At 54.9% G+C, this 21,520-nt stretch overlaps 3 protein-coding genes across 3 annotated transcripts; all 3 read left to right on the plus strand.

The window, feature by feature from the left end:
* Window positions 1-2,536: 2,536 nt before the first annotated feature.
* On the plus strand, window positions 2,537-7,427 carry ACO1O0_002662 (E3 ubiquitin-protein ligase SSM4; the record flags this gene model as incomplete). Its single annotated transcript, XM_083192127.1, has 3 exons — window positions 2,537-2,635; window positions 2,716-5,701; window positions 5,764-7,427. 3 exons carry the CDS (start codon window positions 2,537-2,539, stop codon window positions 7,425-7,427), a joined length of 4,749 nt encoding a protein of 1,582 aa, XP_083053341.1.
* Window positions 7,428-9,383: 1,956 nt separating this feature from the next.
* NDE1_1 (NUDE protein) lies at window positions 9,384-11,207 on the plus strand (the record flags this gene model as incomplete). The annotated part of the gene is made up of 2 exons (XM_083192128.1): window positions 9,384-9,611; window positions 9,675-11,207. The coding sequence occupies 2 exons, from the start codon at window positions 9,384-9,386 to the stop codon at window positions 11,205-11,207; spliced, it is 1,761 nt and encodes a 586-aa protein (XP_083053342.1).
* Window positions 11,208-14,260: 3,053 nt separating this feature from the next.
* On the plus strand, window positions 14,261-21,262 carry ACC1 (acetyl-CoA carboxylase ACC1; the record flags this gene model as incomplete). The annotated part of the gene is made up of 3 exons (XM_083192129.1): window positions 14,261-14,437; window positions 14,519-14,772; window positions 14,839-21,262. 3 exons carry the CDS (start codon window positions 14,261-14,263, stop codon window positions 21,260-21,262), a joined length of 6,855 nt encoding a protein of 2,284 aa, XP_083053343.1.
* Between the last annotated feature and the right edge of the window lie 258 nt (window positions 21,263-21,520).

Raw genomic sequence — 21,520 nt, forward strand, 5'->3', positions numbered from 1 at the left:
AATTCTTCCCGGCGCTATGTTTTTGGCCACCACTTGCCGATTCCAGGTCGGGTCCAGGCCTCCAGGGCGAGGTGCATGAACAATGTCATCATCTCAATTTTGCCCCTCAAACAGCAACCAGTCGAGTGCACGTCATACACAAGCTCCGCTCCCGCTGCCACCAACAACACAACGACGGTCAACAGCTTCCCCCAGCCGCCACCCATCAGGACAGCCATCGACGACTACCGAGGATGACTACCCTAGTTGCCCATTAGTTCCATCCCAAGACAGCACACACATTATACCTAGGCACGAACGAGGTAGGCACGGTGTCCATCCTAGACCAGTCCCAGTCCAAACATGAATTTGACTTAATCAAGTCTACCAACACAGTCTCACAACCAGGAGCTGCAGGCTTTCTACGGATACATACACTATCTGCTTTATTTATATGCTCTAGATCCACGATCCAATGGGGTATGGATGATGCTTTGTCTCATAATGCCCACCTCGTGCCGCCCAGTCCACGGCTGCCATGCCATCGGGGTCGGGAGCCCCGACGTCGGCGCCTGTGTCCATAAGTAACCTCACAATCTACAGGTGCCCACCTATGGCGGCTGAATAGAGAAGCATCATTTCTTCGTCGTCTTCGGCGAAAATATCCGCTCCATGATCAAGGAGAAGCCTGGCGGCCTCGATATTCCCCGCTCTAGCCACTAAGCCCATCAAGTAAGATGTCTCCATGAGATCCTGTAAATTAAAGTCAAATTCTTTCAACTCGAGCAGATGTCGAATGATTTCGTTCTGGCCGAACTTCGAAGCTGTTGAGAGTAGCAACAGCTCGTCACTTAAGCGAAGCCTTAGACTCAGGGCGCGGCAAAGGGTACATCCAGACGTCCAAACTTGGCAGCCCACTCTAAACAGGTGAGACCAAGCCTATGAGTCGTTTCATCTTCATGGTAAAGAGACACCAGGAAGAGATGGGGAAAATGCCGGCCTGTCTGAACCAAAGCATTAAGATCTCGCTTGCCCAAGAATTGAACGATTTCGAGAAGGATCTCTGGCGGAAGCTCCGATAGACCCATAACAGCTTTTTAGGCTTGAGGCGACATTGAGAGTGCTTTCGGGGAATGTCGATGGTCTTCTCCGCAGTATACGCGGCCGCCAGTCGCTTGTCTGCCACGCCGTCTGAGCGCAGGGGTTTTTGTAGACTCTCGCTGCCAGGTGACGACAGGTTCAGATGACTAAAAACAAAGTGGACAGAGTGACCGAATAAATTGATGACAAGTTTACCGCCACGAGAGCTGAAGGAACATGAAGGGAAAACTAGTGGCGGGTAGCTGTGAAACCCAGGCCAGACTTGCGTGGCTGAGGGCACTGATGAGTTTCCAAGGCTCTTGCAAGCTTGTTCAGGGGTCGCGCCACGTCTATTATCTGTATTACTCCGTACCTAGTTGTGGGTCCCAACTTTTGGCTGGTGCAAGTTCTGTGGCGGTCACCTCACCCAGCATTCAATACTACTATTCGTACTCATACTCCGTCCACTAAGTACTAGTAATAGTATTAGTAGTACGGATAGTAGTAGTGTATCTATCCACATCCATAGCTGACATCTTATGTGCAACAGACGGTAGTACTTGGTAGAATATTTTTTAGACTCACGGGCAAACAGGCTTCATTACCTCCATAGAAGCAGCTTCAGCCCATGGGTTAAAACAGAGATCGAAGGTGGTGCAACTACGTACTAGACTGTTCCATGAAGTCTGTTACCATGGGTAAGGTATGGTGTTAATGTAGGTGATAATGGACGGGGGGTGGGCAAGTATTACCTTCTCCCAAGTGGGCATTACGCGCACCCTGTGCCAAAGTGTCCATCGTCACGCCCCTACACACAATGGCGGATGCGGGGGTTGTGTGAAAATCTGCCCACATCCACAGATTGCACACAAAGACTTGCTTCTTGGGGCATTCCACCGCTTGACACTTCCCGAGCCGCACCCTGATTGGCGAACATCGGGGCTAGGCCGTTGAGTTACCAAAGCCGCCGGCACTTGCCAGCAATCGCCAGCACCACCGCCTATCTCCGGAGGACTTCGACTTCTCTCCATCTCCCTAACGACCTCGCAAACCATCCCTACGAACCCTTTACGAACTACCTAACGCCGTGTCTCAGTAGACGTCATTCCTTTACCTCGCAAGCGGCATCCCGGCACCCACTCGTACGCGGCACCACCACGCCTTGATCCACGTTGCCAACTGGCCATTCATCCAGCTGCAGCCACTCTCTCGGCCTCGTTCGTACTCCCAACCCTCCTATCAATGCTCTGCTGACGATTATCCCCTCCCAAGAGCCCAGACCCCGGTGCTGCTGCTTTAGCACCCTGATACCAAACGATCTCTGTCTCTCTCTCCGACATCGCGACACGATTTGGCGCTGAAGTCCTTCCCTCCGTCACGGCCCCTCGTGGGCAAGGCCGCAACCACCGCGAGGCTTCTCCATTCTCGGCCCCGGGCTGTCGATAGCCATCCGCCTCGGTGAAAATGGCCGACCGCCATGCTGGTCATGGCTACGGCCACAGATCCCACCCGCGCGGGCCCTACGGCAAGCCAGCGAAGAGGCCAGGCCAAGTCGATCCTCAAGACTCTGCGCCCGGTATCTGTCGAATCTGCCGCAGCGAGGGCACACCCGAAGAGCCGCTTTTCTACCCATGCAGGTGCAGTGGCAGCATCCAGCATGTCCACCAAGACTGTTTGATGGAGTGGCTTTCCCACTCTCAAAAGAAGTACTGCGAGCTATGCAAGACGCCGTTCCGCTTCACCAAATTCTACAACCCCAACATGCCGCAATCTCTGCCCGTCTCCGTCTTCTTCCGGCAGGTTTTGCGGTACATAATAGAGAATAGTTTAGGCTGGGTTCGTGCCATTATCGCCATCGGCTTCTGGGTCACAGTATTACCATGGTTCATGAGACGGGGCTGGTCGTCAATGCTCTGGCTCAGCCAGGAGAGCTGGGGCAGCACACCTGGGGACACCGATACGGCCTCCCATACGAGCGGCTCCACGATCCACCTCTCCTCAACTATGCTCGGGCTTGACATGTGCCCATCCAGTCCACTATTCGCACCAACATCAACCCCGGCCGCCGACATGGAGACAATGTTAGCATGGTGGGGTGGGCAGACACTAAGCGGATTCCTCCTTCGAGTGCTATGCAAGTTGACTGGTCTGCCTTTGCCGTCGCTCGATGCTACTCTCCAGGATTCGAACGTATCCGCGGCTCGCTCCGTTTCGGCGCTTCCTCACAACGAACAGAGTCTTTTAGGCAATATCCAGTTTCTGCGGACACTGACACGTAGTGACGCTGTCAACCAAACAGTAGTTGCCGTGTTAGAAGGCCAAATGATCACGGTGGTAGTGATCGTGAGCTTCATTCTGGTAATACTGGTTAGGGATTACGTTGTGCAGCAGCAGCCCGAAATCAACGTCAGAGTTGGCTTCGAGGCACCCGAGGAAGGAGAGCAGGCTCCCGTCGCTGTTCAGCCAGCCCGTCCTCCCCAAGCCGACGAAACCGACGACTCCGACAATGATGATTTCGGATTTGAGGACCAAGAGGGGCTCCAACACCGCTTTGGAGCGCAGCGGGCCAATCACATTCGCCATCATCGTCCACCACCAGCAGAGTCATTTACAGATGAATCACACTCCGAGAGCCCTGAGGGAAGTGCATCGACACCGCTCAACAATGTTCAGGAAGTTCATGGGGGCACTGCCGGGAATTCGTACAATCATCATGGGGACTCAAGCTCGAACCCAACTCTACTCAATAGCTGGGCTGAGATTCCGACTTCAAATCGAAGACTGAGCGACGAGGATTCCGCCGACACCATACTCACGCCTGACTATTCCCAAAATGACCCAGCCGAACTATCCTCAGCCAGAGAGGCGAAAGGGAAAGAGAAATTTAAGCCGCCACCTGAGGAGCTTCAGCCCTGGTCGTTCCCATTACACGAGACAGAAGTAGGCACATCAAGACCACGGTCTGTTTCTGACGGGCCCCAAGTCCACACCAATGTCAACCCACTTGCCAACAATACTTGGTCATTCACCACCAATCCCGTGGAACAAGCCTCCGATGATCGTGGGACAGCCCATCCTCAACTGCAGCCCTTTCCCTGGCAAGGCTCACCACTGGGGGTGCCAGGCCAAGTGGGGGATGGGCATGGTCCTACCCATCCCACCCCTCCGCCAGACAACAGCAACAATATCCGTGGCGACGCCAATGAGGGCGTAGACCAGCCTCTTGTGGAAACCCCCCTACCCCAGGATTATTTGACCGTTGCCCCTGCCACCCCGTCAGAACAACGTGCGGTACCTGTTGACAACGGAAAAAATGCCACAGATCGCATAGCGGACTTCATGTGGGGTGATATAGAAGTCGCCAGCCATGACGTTGTTGCCGCCGACGGCGAGGTCGACGAAGACGGTGCCGACGATGGTCAATGGTTCGACATACCAATGGATGCCGGGGATGACATTGACGATCACCACCACGACGAAGACATTGACGTTGCTGACGTCGATGTGGACGCTGGAGACGGAGATGTTGATGGGGTTCCTGGAGCGGGCATGGACCCTGAGGCTATCGAAGATATGGAAGACTTTGAGGGCATCATGGAGCTCCTTGGAATGCGTGGTCCCATCACTAATCTTTTCCAGAACGTCATATTCTGCGCTGTGCTCGTCCAGACAGCTTTATTTGTCTGTATCTTCATCCCCTTTAACGTCGGTCGGATCACATTTTGGATCACCGCAAAACCAATCCGGCTCGTCCGCATTCTGTTTGAGCTGTCCAAGGTCATACAAGACCTGTTCTTTGTTGCTGGTGGCTTCCTATCCTGGGCCGCGTTTAACTTGGTCGACATGGTAACAGAGCATGTTGGGGGCTCCGTGGCCGCCCAGGTTTTAGCAGCCAGAAAGGGCTCTTGGGGTTTCTTTACTGGTGCAGCGTCTCGAGTAGGGACTTTCTTGGAACTCATATTCCTTGATGTCTCCATGTCCAGCTCAGGAATGCAGTACTGGTCCGCAGTTAGCCATGAGGCCCTGATGAGTATCAAGAGTGAGATTGTCGCCTACATCCTGTGGGTGGGCGAGTTCATTTCAACTGTCTGGACCCAAGCCTCTGACCCGATTGGCCTGGGTTTAAAAACCCCGGGCGCCATCGGGGGATTTGTATCGGGGGTGTTATCGATGTTTTCCAGTCCCGGCAGCTGGGTTGTTGAGCTCCCGACTGATAACGCCTCAAGCGTCCATCTTGCCAATGCACATTGGCCATCCGGCGATATAACATGGGCCATTCTTGCGGGTTATATAACTGTGTTCGCACTCGCTGGCTTGTACTTGAAGAGCGGGATTCGATTCACCCGTGGCACCGCCTTGGAGGACTGGGAAGCCGGTGTTGTTGATTCCCTCCACCAAGCCAGTGGGATACTTAAGGTGATCACAATCATAAGTATCGAGATGCTGGTATTCCCCCTATATTGCGGTCTTCTTCTAGACTGCGCCCTTCTGCCGCTTTTTGGAGGCGCGTCCTTGAAGTCGCGTTTGCTCTTCACATACAACAATCCCTGGACTTCGATCTTTGTTCATTGGTTTGTGGGAACTGGCTATATGTTCCACTTCGCGTTGTTTGTCTCCATGTGTCGCAAGATCATGCGACCTGGTGTGCTCTGTAGGTTTCTTCATACCCATGCGATCGTCTTCCTCGCTAACCAGCTTCTCCAGACTTCATCCGAGATCCCGACGACCCGGAATTCCACCCAGTCCGAGACGTTCTCGAAAGAAATTTGACAACGCAGCTAAGGAAAATCCTGTTCTCAGCCTTTGTCTACGGAGCCCTAGTAGTCGTGTGCTTGGGTGGTGTCGTATGGGGCCTGGCCTTCATGGCTCCCAGCGTTCTGCCCATCCACTACTCCTCTAACGAGCCCGTCCTCGAGTTTCCCGTTGACCTGCTGTTTTACAACTTCTTCATGCCCCTTGCGGTCAGGGTTTTCAAGCCCGGGGATGCTCTCCACACGATGTACAGATGGTGCTTCCGCAAAAGCGCCCGTGTCCTTCGGCTGACCTACTTCCTATTCGGCGAGCGGCGCATCGACGAGGAGGGCACGCTTCAGCTCCCTCAAAACTCGCCCCCAGCGAATACTCCCATATATCGGCAGGCATTTCTGGGATTAGATGCCAACAAGGAAAAAGTCATTCCCAAAGCTTGGAAGGACATCTTTGATGGCGTTGATACGCGGTCGAGCAAGTCCCCTCCCCGTGAGATCAGGCGCCTCCGGATCAGAAAGGCTCGACTTGTGGAGTCTGGCCAGCTGATCAAGGATGGTCGTTTCGTCAGAGCTCCAGCATCCGACAGAGTCAAGATACCCAAGGGAAGAAGAGTCTTTCTGGATGTGGACGAGCGTGGGAGACGTACCGATGGCCAGCCGGACGAGGGCCCCTACGCATCTGACCAATTTCAGATGGTCTACATCCCACCTCATTTCCTGACTCGCATTTTCCTGTTCATTCTGTTCATCTGGACATTTGCCGCCGTGACGGGTGTGGGATTGACCATCCTACCTCTGGTCCTTGGCAGGATGATGTTCAAGATGGCGATCCCCAACCATGTGAGGACAAACGACATTTACGCCTTTTGCATTGGAATCCACGTTCTTGGGTTTGCCGCCTATTCACTCTTCCACATTCACCGACTCTGGAGCAAAGTCTGGAGCTGGCATCACACCGCGCACGATTCCAACGTGGAGCTCAAAAGCATTTGGAGGCTAACAAAATCATTCATCTGGGGCTCCAAGATGGTCTACACATATACCTGCATTCTAATTGTTTGCCCATTGCTCATCTCAGTTCTTGTCGAGCTGTACATCACCATCCCCATCCACACTCTCATGAATCCCCCTACAACGCCTGCGGGTGAAGGAAGTGGACACGGCCAACACACGATTCGCATTGTGGAGTCTTGGACTCTAGGGCTGCTGTATATGAGACTTGCGGTCAAATTCGTGACCGCCTTCCTTGGCAACACCCGTTTTGCCGCGGCGATGCGAGTCGTCTTCGTACGTGGCTGGCTGGAGCCGAACGCTGGTCTCCTGACGAGAGCTTTCGTTGTACCCGGCGTAGTGGTTGGGGCCGCTGCCGTGTTTGGGCCGAGTTTGTTTGTTCGACTACTAGAGCTGCAGGATGTACTTCCCTCAAGCAGTCAACTGGCGTCCCAATCCGTGGACAGAGTGATCCGGTACAGACAGGCATATCCGATATTGCTCGTCTTGGCAATTCTGATGCGGTACGGGATGGTTATGAAGGGTGGCTTTGACTCCCTCAAAGCCCAGATACGTGATGACGCATATCTCATGGGCGAGCGGCTTCAAAATTACGACGGGTCATTTTAGAATGAGTTTGACGCCGAGTCTTCTGGATGGATGGATACCTGAGCGGTGCCGCTGAAGGTTTTGGACTGAGCCCCGACTGTACCATTGGGTCAGCTCAGGATGTACTCTAATGTCTAAATAATTATCACTCTATGAAGCATCATATATAAAGCTCACATGTTCACGAAGCCTCCCATCTTTGAAGCGTTCCTAGAATTCAATTAGACCAGATCATTATACACAAGATGAGGCCGTTTAATAAAACGCGACTATTATGGAGAGTGAGAATTTTCTTCGTATAGGGATGGATTCACAAATAAACCAGCAAGCCAAAATACCTAGAGGTATTTGTATACCGTGAGTACTTCTACTACCTCGTAGCCGCTACCTACCTATCAATAAGAGCGACCCGCCCCTTCCCTTAATCACCATAGCCTTGCTTATACGCCCGGACTACTCTCCTTCCCGCCGATCTATCCCTACGGAAGAAGTAGCTAGGGATGAACGAGTTCGAAACAAACAATATCAGCGACAGCGAGGCACCTAGGAAGAGATCCGGGTGCATAAATAAAGGTGGCGAGCAGCTAGAGCAGCTAGCTGCCCAAGATAGCACGGACCGCGGAAATTGGCCGTCAAGAGACTACGTGTACTCGTAGGTAGGTATCCGTACGCTGGTCTTAAACACATGCTCGTACGTGTAACATCCCTGAGTGTTCTCTCCGTTCTGATTTGTCGAGGATACTGGCACAAAATGAAAATAAGTGCCCCTGAGCGCCAGATGTCTGAGCGATGTTCGGATAGTAAGGCGAGCCTGAGCAACCCAGCGCAAGCAATGAGCCCGATTGGGATACGCTACGGAAGTTCGCGCTGGGTTTGGAGCCCAGAACAACGGTGTAGATCGGAAAGCGATTACATAGATACCTTCCGTGTTTACCTACTTCCTTGGTACATGTACTCCGTATTCAGAACCGGAATGATCGGACATGAGGTGATGGGTCCCTCTGGGACTAGCGATGATTCGGGCTGGTGGTGCTAGCGAGGGCAGATGCATAGTATCCGTACTGGCAGCGCTTCATGATTAAATTACCACAACAGGATTGATGCCTGACGACGGCTTGCGGGTGGCAGGAAGTGCTTGCATGAACTGACAATCCATGCTCATCAAGAGGCGAGGCACGTGATTTGCCGCGGTGCAAATGCGCCCCAACGACGTTGGAGGGGTTGTTTGACTCTTGTTTGACTTGGTCCGAGTTGGTTGCTCAGGAAGCTGTAGCGCTAAACTCCAAAGGGAATGGTCGTTGCTGCCACCCGCCAGGAGCACCCACTGCAGACCCAGTGGCTGGCCGTCGCATCAACAGTGCTGCCGTCACGGGCCAAAACATCCCATCCGCCATCATCAATGCAACAGCGCCGCCCGAGAGCAGCAGAGCCCAAGACACCCCTTGGCTTTGCGGTCTCGCCAGAACCACAGGTAAGATCATATAGGTAAGTCTGGCTTGACTGCGACCGGCAGCAGCCAGCCAGAACACGATCCGCAAGGTGCCACGACCTTGCGTCCCTTTCCTCGAGGAGGGGCCAGATATCGGTGAGCATCTCCCCCTCCTGTGGCGATGGCCATGGCCGTATCAACGGCGACGACACCGCGCGCAGGGGCTGACAGTGACGGCGATGAAGACAGATAGCCCGCGACACAGAAAAATTAGCGTTGGCTTTCTTTTATTCCCTTTTTCGATCTATGTCGACCACGTTTGTCGGCCCCCGATTGCTTCATCGCAACCGCCAGTTTCCTTTGTTGTTTCAGAGTTGAGCGGCATATCGCACCTCCTGCGACGACTCTACACGTCCCCAAACGTCGTTTCCGCAAGTTTATTTGGATTGCGACTTGGACGAGACCTTCAGCAAATTACATAGCTGCAACAGCCTCGTCTAGTCCACACCGCTTTTCGCCGCAACACCGCCACCACCATCACTACCACAATGGCCGAACCTCCCTCTTCCCCCCCAGGCGAGGCCGCCACCGCCGAGGATGCCCTTGCTTGGTACAAGGCGCAGTATGAACAGCTCGAGGCTGATCTCGCTGAGTTCCGCGATTCTAGCCGAGAGCTCGAGCAGGAGCTAGAGAAGGACATCGAGAGAGCGGAGAAGCAGGAGAGGGTTTTCCAAGAAAAGGCTGAGACTCTTGGCTACGAAGTTGAGGAGTGGAAGGTACGATACGCTCTTATTTTCCCCTAAAAGATTGCTTCCTATGCTAACGGAGCCGGCTTGCAGCGCAAGTACAAGGAGTCCAAGACGGAAGCTAGCTCGGCGCAGAGCTCTCTCGAGAAGGAAATCACGACACTGCGAGACACAACCCGAAACCTGCAACTCAAGCTACGCGATATCGAGGTCGCCAACGATGACTACGAGCGACAGGCACGCAACACCACGTCATCGCTAGAGGACATGGAGTCCAAGTACAACCAGGCAATCGAGAGAGGCGTCATGATGGAAGAGGAGATCAAACAGGGTGAACAGGAGCGAGAGAGGATGCGTATCGAAGCCCAGCGCCTACGGGAGGAGCTCGGCGATCTCAAGATTGAGGCTGAACTCCTACAAGACAAGATCAAGAAGCAGGAGTCGCGTCATCTCTCCACCATCTCGACCGACCTCTCGGTGCCCGGCTCCCCCACCTTTGACAGGAACGTCGATCCCTCTTCGCCGCAGTCGACCGCCAGCTCTCCGCTCGTTACGACACCCCCAGACACCAAGTCCATGTCGACGGCCGATACTGTCTCCGAAGTCCACGATCCCCCGTCACCTCCCATGTCCGACGCCTCGGCCCCACTGCCCAGGAAGCCCAGTGCTTCTTCGCACAGAACTGCTGCTGCCTCCGGCCTCGGCCACAGGTCCCGACTTCCGTCTATCGATGGGACACCGAAGCCACGGGGTGCCAGACCTGTGTCGAGCTCGCGCTATCCCAGCAATCGACCCTCTATTGGAAACCCTCCTCTTCAGACTCCGGCGAATCGCTCGACGGCTGCACGCACGCACAGGATCCCCGGATCCAGCTCCCTCTCCCATATTCGAAGCCTCACTGCCCAGATGCAGCGACTCGAAGCCCGTGTACAATCTGCGCGATCTAAGCTTCCTGCGCCGACTAATACCCCTCCTCGTGCCTCCCCCCGATTCTCAGCCAATGGCGCCACCGTACCGGCAACGGTCACTGTCCGCTCTCGAAAGCGTACTATGGGGTCAACAACATCATCAGTTGCCGGCGATGACACAACCCCCACCAACCTCCGCTCTTCGATAAACACCAGGAGTCATGTGCCGCGACTTAGCGAGTCGAGAGTCGCTCGTCTCTCATTCGGACCATTGCCAAACCGCGGGCCCGAGTCAGATATTAGCCGGCCTAGTTCGCGGGCTAGCATCTCGTCTATAGCCAGGCCAGCATCTCGCACAGACATGGCTCCGCCACGGCCGTTATCTCGGACATCATATTCCGGAGCTCGGACGCCTCTAGGTCGCCCTAGGTCATCACTCAGCGGCTCTATCCACGGGCATTCGGCCAGCGTCGGCCGCATGGACGAAGAAGACGAGTATGAGGGCGAGCTCCGCACACCCAGCCGTCGTGGGCTCTACTCCAAGTTCGATGCGGACGGAAACACTATTGGTATTCCTGGCCCGGGTGGGAGCGCGATACCGATGCCAGGGGGGAGGCGGCAAAGCGGTGGGAGGCGGACGAGCAAGGACGCCGGCGCCGCCGTCAGACGCCCTAGCACATCAAGACAGAAGCTCGGTGACCTAGGAGAGACGTACTGATTTCTTTCCAGAGACAGCTTTTTTCTTCCTTCCTTCACAATTCTTGACTGTCTAACCTCTTTTTTTTTATTCCGTTTTTTTCTTTTGGCGAACATGATATAGGGTGGGCATGAGCAGGACAGAGTTGGCGAAAGCGGTGTTCTGTGTTACGATGATTATGGTTTCTTCTCTCTTTGTCACCCAGTTTGAGATATCCACGCCCAAGGCAAGGGGATGCTTCGGCGCTGAAGAGATGGCATACTTTTTGCTGCCGTGTGTTTTCGCGGTGGTAATGAGGAGGTAATATCAAGGTGCGTGGTGGAGGTTGAGGAGTACACGAGACGGCAGTTGCGCCGTGGCATTCATTGAAAATATTTGTTTCTTTTGTTTAAGGGCGAGATGATGGATGAAGGAAGCGGTCGTTTGGAGATAGATATCCGTACATATGTGTTTATCTACCCCCATACAGCTTTTACTTCTGGGCCGACTGTCCGGTTTGAAATATCTTAGATATTAGCCGTTGCTCAACGTTGTTAACTGACCGTTTGGCATTTGGAAATATCTCAAACGACTGGATATATTGAACCATGAACGAGTGTTGCTATAATAGAAACATCATCAGAAGATGGCGGACTGTCATGTCTAATGGCGCATATACACTTGATGCTAGGAAGCACTTTGTCTAAAAGATTTCGATTGTGAAAAGCAAATTTGGCCGTATATTATAGTGGGAAGGCCCATTCGGCAGAGAAGAAACTCAAACTTTGCAATCTTCCATAATACAATCTACTGACTATTTGTGGAAATCAACTTGGCTCTAATATCTATACGGACGTTGTGGTTGGCGTCGAGATCAGGAAATCGTCAGCGGCCACCGGGTAGGCCGCGGAGGGAATTCAGATGTTGAGTGTACTAGTCGCGCGGGCGTGTGGGGGAGTTTTGCTGGCGGCACGCCTCGCTCACGCCCAGAGGGGTGGTTGGCTGCCAGAACTCAACAATTGGGGGAGTGTGAAAATGGCGGACGGACGGACGGAAGGACGTGTGTTTGGCGGTAGGTGAACGCTGGGTGGGTACAAAAAAAAAGGGTTATTGACTTGATGAGGGGAATCATTTGTAGCCGGGTATATATAGTATTTCATGGTCTGTCTTGCCTCTGTCCGGCTGGACTTTCTGGGTGCTGGCAAAGTGGTACGATGTTGATGTTAATCCGCGCGGGTGGCAGGGCGATGACAGGGAACACGTTCAAAGGATGGGGTTGCACGTTGGGGCAGATTCTCCAGGGTTCCACGTCTTGGATGGAACTGAGCACTGAGCATCCGCGGCAAAAATTTGCGCCAGGCCTCGGGCAAGAGGTAATTTCAACAACAAGCGTGGTTCTCGGAGGACTCCTCGGGGTTTGGATTGATGACACTGATAGCGACGGGCTGACAGCTTCGGTGCTGGATCAAAGTCGTCGTATTCGTATCTTACAAACGGGATTATTTTTGGCTTACGGGGTATCATTACGAGTAATACCACACACGGACGGGATATTTCCCACTCTGCTTGCTGATGGGAAACTCGCCGAGTCGCCGGTTGGAGGCGAAAGTCGCCGGTTATCGATAAGTTCAACCTCGACCTTGATCGACGTCAGAAGCCCCAACGTGGCGACTGATTGGCGCATCGGCTGCTGGGCTGCAGGTGGCTCACGCGCCGCCCCTCTCGGCCCTGGCAGGTAAGTACAGTAATACGTAGGTTGTATCTGCTGCGTTGCAAGATAATGGTGCATGGCGTCAGACTCGAGGGCTGATGGCTTATTATTGATCACCTTGCATTCCCTCAACTCCGGCAACTCGAAGAGCTGCTTACTCCACGTTATTCCGGAGGCTTGCAATGTAACCCCTCAAGATCGAGTTTGAGCCGTCACGGGGACCATAGTTGCTTGGATCGGGAAGGTGTCGCCCGAATGATTCATGATTGCCTATTTTATCACAGAATCAGATAGAGTTCAAGCGAACATGACAGCCAGCGTCTCCATATTATGGAGAAGTCTTCACCGCCCGCGGCTAGTTTGTTTCCATCGTCCATCACTAGTAGTCGCTGGCATTGGCGAGTCGGGTTAAAACGCAGTTGCACTGACAGGTACTAACAGTATACGATCGGGTACTCCTCGTACCAGTATTCCTGGCGTCTCAAGCCACGAGAAGCATGTAAGTGATCCCCAAATCTTGGGTTGGATGTACTGGTCTGAACATGGGTGCGGATCTGGTAAGTCGTGTACTACATAGTTGCCATCTCCGAGTTTCCTCATCCCACCTCCGCCGCTTTATCCCACTTCAGCCGTTGGTATCGACTGGCTATGGCAGTTGCGGCAGTTGCAGCCGTTGTGAACCGCTGTGAACCATCAAGAGGCAATAGGTAATGACCGTCTGTACGGAGTACTCTGTATCGGGTACTCGTAGTACTGGTGCTCGGTACCCGTAGTACTCGTACTCGGTACCCGTAATACCTGCCGGTTCATCACCGTGGACGGTCTACGGCTGCCGCAGCTCCCGGCGCCACGGACTCTGGACAGTGGATCCGGGCCAGTTGATGGCTGACTTGATTGCATTGGCTGTTCCCCCGTTGGGCCTTCCCTCCCCCTGCCCCCCCATCGGACGGACCCCTGAGGTTGCCGCACTGGCAACGACCCGACGCTAATGGCCCATCTCCCAACAGATCTTCGGTCCATCCATCTTTTCTGCCGCCGTCGCTCCATCACACGACCGACACTTTTGTTCCACCACCAGGGCAATTTCTTCTCCCTTCGTCTTCTCCCACGACACCAGCGACACTCTCGTCATTCCCCTCCCATCAACCCCCGTCGCACTTCAAGAGACGGCATCTTTTTAATACTTTACGCTTCTTCTAATTCTTCCGTACTACTTGTTGCTTTCCAGCGGTACAGGCAGTCTAGCGCATCGTGTGTGATCGGCGAGAACATCCTCTCTCGCCTTTCTCTCCTCTTCCTGCGGGTTTATGACAGCCTGCACCTCTTGCGGCCATTCTATCCACCATTACACGCAATCTCTCCTGATCCTCACATAACAGCAGCCATGGCGCAACTGGCTAACGGCTCCAATGGAGCGCCACATGCCAACGGTAAGGCCTCGTACGCCGAGAAACACAACATTGCGGACCACTTCATTGGAGGTAGCCGCTTGGAGAATGCGCCCGAGAGCAAGGTCAAGGACTTTGTGGCCCAAAATGACGGCCACACCGTCATCACGAACGTGAGTTATCACCTCTCAGGGACTCTGGAGAGTAACCTCTCCCAACCCACGCCAAACATGCTGACCATGGGTGTCGCATAGGTCCTGATCGCAAACAACGGTATCGCAGCCGTCAAAGAGATCCGGTCAGTCCGTAAGTGGGCATACGAGACATTCGGTGACGAGCGAGCCATCCACTTCACTGTCATGGCCACGCCCGACGATCTGCAGGCCAACGCCGACTACATCCGCATGGCGGACCACTACGTCGAGGTTCCCGGCGGCACCAACAACCACAACTACGCCAATGTCGAGCTCATTGTCGATATTGCGGAGCGTATGAATGTCCACGCCGTGTGGGCAGGATGGTAAGGCACAATCGAGGATATACAGTGAGATTTGGGAGCTGACAGGCGCCACAGGGGACACGCTTCAGAAAACCCGAAACTGCCAGAATCGCTGGCTGCCTCCCCGAAAAAGATTGTTTTCATCGGACCCCCCGGTTCGGCGATGCGCTCGCTGGGTGACAAGATCTCCTCCACAATTGTCGCCCAGCACGCTGATGTGCCGTGTATTCCCTGGTCGGGAACTGGTGTGGACGAGGTCGAGGTCGACGACAATGACATCGTGACTGTCCCCGATGAGGTGTACGCGAAGGGCTGCGTGACCTCATGGCAGGAGGGCCTGGAAAAGGCCAAGGAGATTGGCTTCCCAGTCATGATCAAGGCATCCGAAGGCGGTGGTGGCAAGGGTATCCGAAAGGCCGTGGGCGAGGAAGATTTTGAGGCACTGTACAAGGCGGCTGCCAGCGAGATTCCCGGATCCCCCATCTTCATCATGAAGCTGGCTGGAAACGCCCGCCATCTGGAGGTCCAGCTCCTGGCCGACCAGTACGGCAACAATATTTCCCTTTTCGGCAGAGATTGCTCTGTTCAGCGACGCCACCAGAAGATTATCGAGGAGGCGCCAGTCACCATTGCCAAGCCCGACACTTTCAAGATGATGGAAGACGCCGCTGTGCGGTTAGGAAAGCTTGTCGGCTACGTCTCGGCTGGTACTGTCGAGTACCTGTACTCCCACGCTGACGATAAGTTCTACTTCCTCGAGCTCAACCCCCGTCTCCAGGTCGAGCATCCTACCACGGAGATGGTTAGCGGTGTCAACCTGCCCGCAGCCCAGCTTCAGATTGCCATGGGTCTACCCTTGCACCGCATCCGCGACATCAGGCTACTCTATGGCGTTGACCCGAGGACCTCCAGCGAGATCGACTTCGAGTTCAAGCTGGAGGGCACTGCCCAGTCCCAGCGCCGACCGACACCCAAGGGCCACACGACCGCCTGCCGAATCACCTCCGAGGACCCTGGTGAGGGGTTTAAGCCCTCCAACGGTGTCATGCACGAGCTCAACTTCAGGAGTAGCTCCAACGTCTGGGGTTATTTCTCTGTCGGTACTCAGGGTGGTATCCACAGTTACTCGGACTCGCAGTTTGGGCACATCTTTGCCTACGGCGAGAACCGTTCAGCTTCGCGGAAACACATGGTCATTGCTCTCAAGGAGCTGAGCATCCGTGGTGACTTTAAGACAACGGTCGAGTACCTGATCAAGCTCCTGGAGACTGAAGATTTCGAGGAGAACACCATCTCCACTGGCTGGCTTGATGAGCTCATCTCGAAGCGGTTGACCGCTGAGAGGCCCGATACGATGCTTGCCGTGGTATGCGGTGCTATCACCAAGGCTCATATTGCAAGCGAGGAGTGTCTTGCCACCTACCGAGCCGGTATTGAGAAGGGTCAGGTGCCCCCAAGTCACATTCTCAAGACTGTTTTTACCATCGATTTCATCTACGACGGATATCGGTACAAGTTCACAGCCACCCGGTCCAGCGCGGACAGCTACCATCTCTTCATCAATGGCTCCAAGTGCTCTGTCGGCGTTCGTGCTCTGAGAGACGGTGGTCTGCTCATCCTGCTCGACGGCCACAGCCACAACATCTACTGGAAGGAGGAAGTTGGCGCCACGCGCCTGTCCGTCGACTCCAAGACCTGCCTGCTCGAGCAAGAGAACGACCCCACGCAGCTGCGTACTCCTAGCCCTGGCAAGCTGGTCAAGTACTCGGTGGAGAATGGTGCCCACGTTCGGGCTGGCCAGACCTTTGCCGAAGTCGAGGTCATGAAGATGCACATGCCTCTTGTGGCCCAGGAGGATGGCTATGTCCAGCTGATTAAGCCGCCTGGTGCTGGTCTCGAAGCGGGCGATATTCTTGGTATTCTTGCGCTAGATGACCCCAGCCGCGTCAAGCAGGCTCAGCCCTTCGTTGGCAAGCTGCCCCATTTCGGCGAGCCTATCGTGGTGGGAACCAAGCCAGCCCAGCGTTTCACTCTTCTCTACAACAGGCTCTACAACATTCTCCAGGGCTACGACAACTCGGTCATCATGGAGCAGACGCTGAAGGAGTTGGTCGAGGTTATGCGCAACCCTGAGCTGCCCTACAGCGAATGGAATGCCCAGTTCTCTGCTCTCCACGCCCGGATGCCGCAGAAGCTGGACGCACAGTTCACGCAGATCGTGGAGCGAGCCAAGGCTCGTCACTCTGAGTTCCCCTCCAAGGCGCTCAGCAAGACCTTCACCAAATTCCTCGAGGATCACGTTGCTGAGGCTGATGTGGAGGCGCTGAAGACGACCCTTGCGCCCCTGTCCAATGTCATCGACCAGTACGCAGAAGGCCAGAAGGTGCGTGAACTCAACGCCATCAAGAGCCTTCTTGACACGTACTGGGAAGTCGAGTCGCTGTTTATGAACCAGCCCCAGGAGGAGACTGTCGTCCTCAAGCTCCGTGATCAAAACAAGGAGGAAATCGACAAGGTTGTCCAGACGGTTCTGTCTCACAGCCGTGTTAGCTCTAAGAGCACTCTTGTTCTTGCCATCCTCGACGAGTACAGGCCTAATAAGCCCAATGTCGGCCATGTTGCTAAGTTCCTTCGCGACATTCTGCGTAAGCTGGCTGAGCTGCAGTACTCTCGCTCGACCGCCAAGGTCTCGCTGAAGGCGCGTGAGATCATGATTCAGTGCTCCCTCCCCTCGCTGGACGAGCGCGCTGGTCAGATGGAGCATATTCTCCGCTCCTCTGTCATCGAGTCTCGATACGGTGAGTCCGGATGGGACCACCGCGAACCCAGCCTGGATATCATCAAGGAGGTCGTTGATTCCAAGTACACCGTCTTCGATGTGTTGACGCTGTTCTTCGCTCATGATGATCCTTGGGTCGGACTGGCAGCTCTTGAGGTCTACGTCCGCCGTGCTTACCGTGCTTATATCTTGAAGAAGATTGAGTACCACTCTGACGAGACGGATTCCCCCCATTACATCTCCTGGGACTTTAACCTGCGCAAGATTGGCCAGTCCGAATTCGGTCTGCCCCTGGAGTCCCCCGTTCCCTCCACGCCACCCACCCCCGGTGAGGTTGGTGAGGCTGACGGCGGTCTGGGTGGTCGCATTCGCTCGGTTAGCGATATGTCCTATGTGACTTCTAGGATGGATGAAGAGCCGAACCGACGTGGTGTTATTGTGCCCTGCAAGTACATCGATGAGACTGACGAGGCTTTGCAAAAGGCCTTGGAGGTTTTGGCTCCTCCCAGCGACAAGTCGGATGACGATGACGCTGGGCCGACCTTGAAGAGCGACCTGAGCCGCCAGCGGAACCCCACGGCCGCTGCGACCCGACCTAAGAAGCTTAACCTTGGCGAGCTGTCGGCTGTCGTCAACATTGCTGTCCGCGATGCTGAGAGCACCAATGACCAGGAGACGCTGGAGCGCCTTACCCCTGTCGTTAAGCAGTTCAAGGACGATCTCCTGAGCCGCGGAGTGCGTCGCCTGACATTCATCTGTGGTTACCAGGATGGCTCGTACCCCCGCTACTACACCTTCCGTGGCCCCGAGTACCACGAAGATGCTAGCATTCGTCACAGTGAGCCTGCCACTGCTTTCCAGCTCGAGCTGGCCCGCCTCTCCAAGTTTAACATCAAGCCCGTCTTCACCGAGAACAAGAACATTCACGTTTACGAGGGCATTGGCAAGACTGTGGACACAGACAAGCGCTACTTTACCCGCGCGGTTATCCGACCTGGCCGCCTCCGTGACGAGATCCCTACCGCTGAGTATCTCATTTCCGAGGCCGACCGTGTCATCAACGACATCTTCGACGCGCTGGAGATTACTGGCAACAACAACTCGGATCTCAACCATATTTTCATGAACTTCACACCCGTCTTCCAGCTGCACCCCCGTGAAGTCGAGAAGAGCCTCCAGGGCTTCCTGGATCGCTTCGGCGCTCGGGCGTGGAGGCTGCGCGTTTCCCAGGTCGAGATCCGCATTATCTGCACGGATCCCACGACTAGCCAGCCCTACCCCCTGCGTGTCATCATCACCAACACCTCAGGGTTCATCGTCGATGTTGACATGTATGCCGAGCGGAAGTCGGAGAAGGGCGACTGGGTTTTCCAGAGCGTGGGAGGCACCAAGGAGAAGGGACCGATGCACCTGATGTCGGTCTCCACGCCGTATCCTACCAAGAATTGGCTCCAGCCTAAGAGATATAAGGCTCACCTCATGGGAACCCAATACGTGTACGACTTCCCTGAGCTCTTCCGCCAGGCTATCCAGAACTCTTGGAACAAGGCCATCAAGAAGCAGCCTGCTCTCAGCACTCAGCAGCCCAAGACTGGGGACTGCCTGCACTTTACTGAGCTCGTGCTTGACGACAAGGATAACCTGGAAGAGGTCAACCGTGAGCCCGGCACCAACACGTGCGGTATGGTTGGTTGGATCTTCCGTGCCCGCACTCCCGAGTACCCGTCTGGACGGCGCTTCATTGTCGTGGCCAACGACATTACTTACAAGATTGGATCCTTTGGCCCTAAGGAGGACAACTTTTTCCACAAGTGCACTGAACTGGCCCGCAAGCTTGGCATCCCTCGCATCTATCTGTCTGCCAACTCTGGTGCCCGCCTGGGTCTTGCAGAAGAGCTGATGCCCTACTTCAAGGTTGCATGGAATGACGAGACCAAGCAGGATGCCGGCTTCCGCTACCTATACCTCGACGACGAGGCGCGCGACCGCTTCAAGGATACCGTCATCACCGAGACTATCTCTGAAGACGGTGAGAAGAGGCACAAGATCGTCACCATCATCGGACAGGAGGACGGTCTTGGTGTGGAGTGCTTGAGGGGATCCGGTCTGATTGCGGGTGCCACGAGCCGAGCCTACAACGATATCTTCACGGTGACGCTGGTTACCTGCCGATCAGTTGGTATCGGCGCTTATCTTGTGCGCCTAGGACAGCGTGTGGTCCAGATCGAGGGCCAACCCATCATCCTCACCGGTGCTCCTGCCCTCAACAACCTGCTCGGTCGGGAGGTGTACTCGTCCAACCTGCAGCTTGGTGGCACTCAGATTATGTACCGTAACGGTGTCTCTCACATGACGGCGGCTGACGATTTTGCTGGTGTGTCTCGGGTGGTTGAGTGGCTGTCGTTCGTCCCTGAGAAGCGAGGTAGCCCCGTGGCTCTGAGCCCCATTGTCGATGACTGGGACCGTGATATCACGTACTTCCCGCCCCAGAAGCAACCATATGACGTTCGATGGATGATTGGTGGCAAGACGGAGGAGGATGGCACTTATCTTAGCGGTCTCTTCGACAAGGACTCGTTTGTGGAGACTCTCGGCGGGTGGGCGCAGACTGTCGTTGTCGGCCGTGCCCGCCTGGGTGGTATCCCTATGGGTGTCATTGCTGTCGAGACTCGCAGCGTGGAGCGCGTCACGCCCGCTGATGTTGCCCAGCCTGATTCCATTGAGCAGGTTTGCAACGAGGCTGGTGGCGTGTGGTACCCCAACTCCGCTTTCAAGACGGCGCAGGCCATCAACGACTTTAACCACGGCGAGCAGCTGCCCCTCATGATCCTGGCCAACTGGCGTGGTTTCTCTGGCGGCCAGCGCGACATGTACAACGAGGTGCTGAAGTATGGTTCCTTCATCGTCGATGCCCTCACCAAGTTTGAGCAGCCCGTCTTCATCTATATCCCTCCGTTCGGCGAGCTGCGTGGTGGATCCTGGGTGGTGGTTGACCCGACCATTGCCCCCGATACCATGGAGATGTACGCCGATGAGGAGGCCCGTGGTGGTGTTCTCGAGCCGGAGGGTATCATTGGTATCAAGTACCGCAAGGACAAGCAGCTGCAGACCATGGCGCGACTCGACCCCACCTATGCCGCGCTGAAGAAGCAGCTGGATGACAAGAGCCTGCCAGCGGAGGCTGTCGAGGATGTGAAGAGCAAGATGACGATCCGAGAGAAGCAGCTGCTGCCCGTCTACGCGCAGATTGCGGTCCAGTACGCTGACCTGCACGACCGCGCAGGGCGCATGAAGGCCAAGGGTGTGATTCGCGACCAATTGGAGTTTGTCAATGCCCGCCGGTTCTTCTACTGGCGCCTTCGCCGTCGTCTCAACGAGGAGTATATCCTCAAGCGGATGGCGGCGACCTCGCTGGCGTCTCCTGGCAGCCAGAGCACCGCCAAGACGAGCGAGATCCGGGCACACAACCAACAATTGCTCAAGAGCTGGTCTGGAATCGTGGAGTGGGAGAAGGACGACCGTGCGGTGACGGAGTGGTACGAATCGGAGAGGAAGGCCATTGGCGAGAAGGTGGACGCCCTCAGGGCGGACAAGCTGTCTAACGAGGTGGCGGGCCTGGTGCGCAACAACATGAAGGCCGGGTGGAAGGGTGTGCGCGAGGTGCTGAGAGTGATGCCCGTGGAGGAGCGGGAGCAGCTTCTCAAGTACCTCCGGGATTAAGTGTTGGGGATTTCCTGATAGGCGTCTTCTTGGAGTGTCATTTTATCACTGGCTCGAAACACGCATGACAGTCATTGACTTGAGGAGTAGAGTATATTAGCGGCGTATGGGATGGATGAAATTGCTAGATTTAGAATATGCTGAACACGATTTAGCTATGCATTCATTCAATGGTTGTGTGTCTTGTTGTGTACAGGCCGCCCAGCCCAAGTCTATGATGATATTATACAGCGAGGTTCTCGTCTGACCAAGTCGCGA

This window comes from Amphichorda felina, assembly GCF_050947745.1.
Source record: "Amphichorda felina strain 45539 chromosome Unknown scaffold_2, whole genome shotgun sequence".
Taxonomy (NCBI): Eukaryota; Fungi; Ascomycota; class Sordariomycetes; order Hypocreales; family Bionectriaceae; genus Amphichorda; species Amphichorda felina.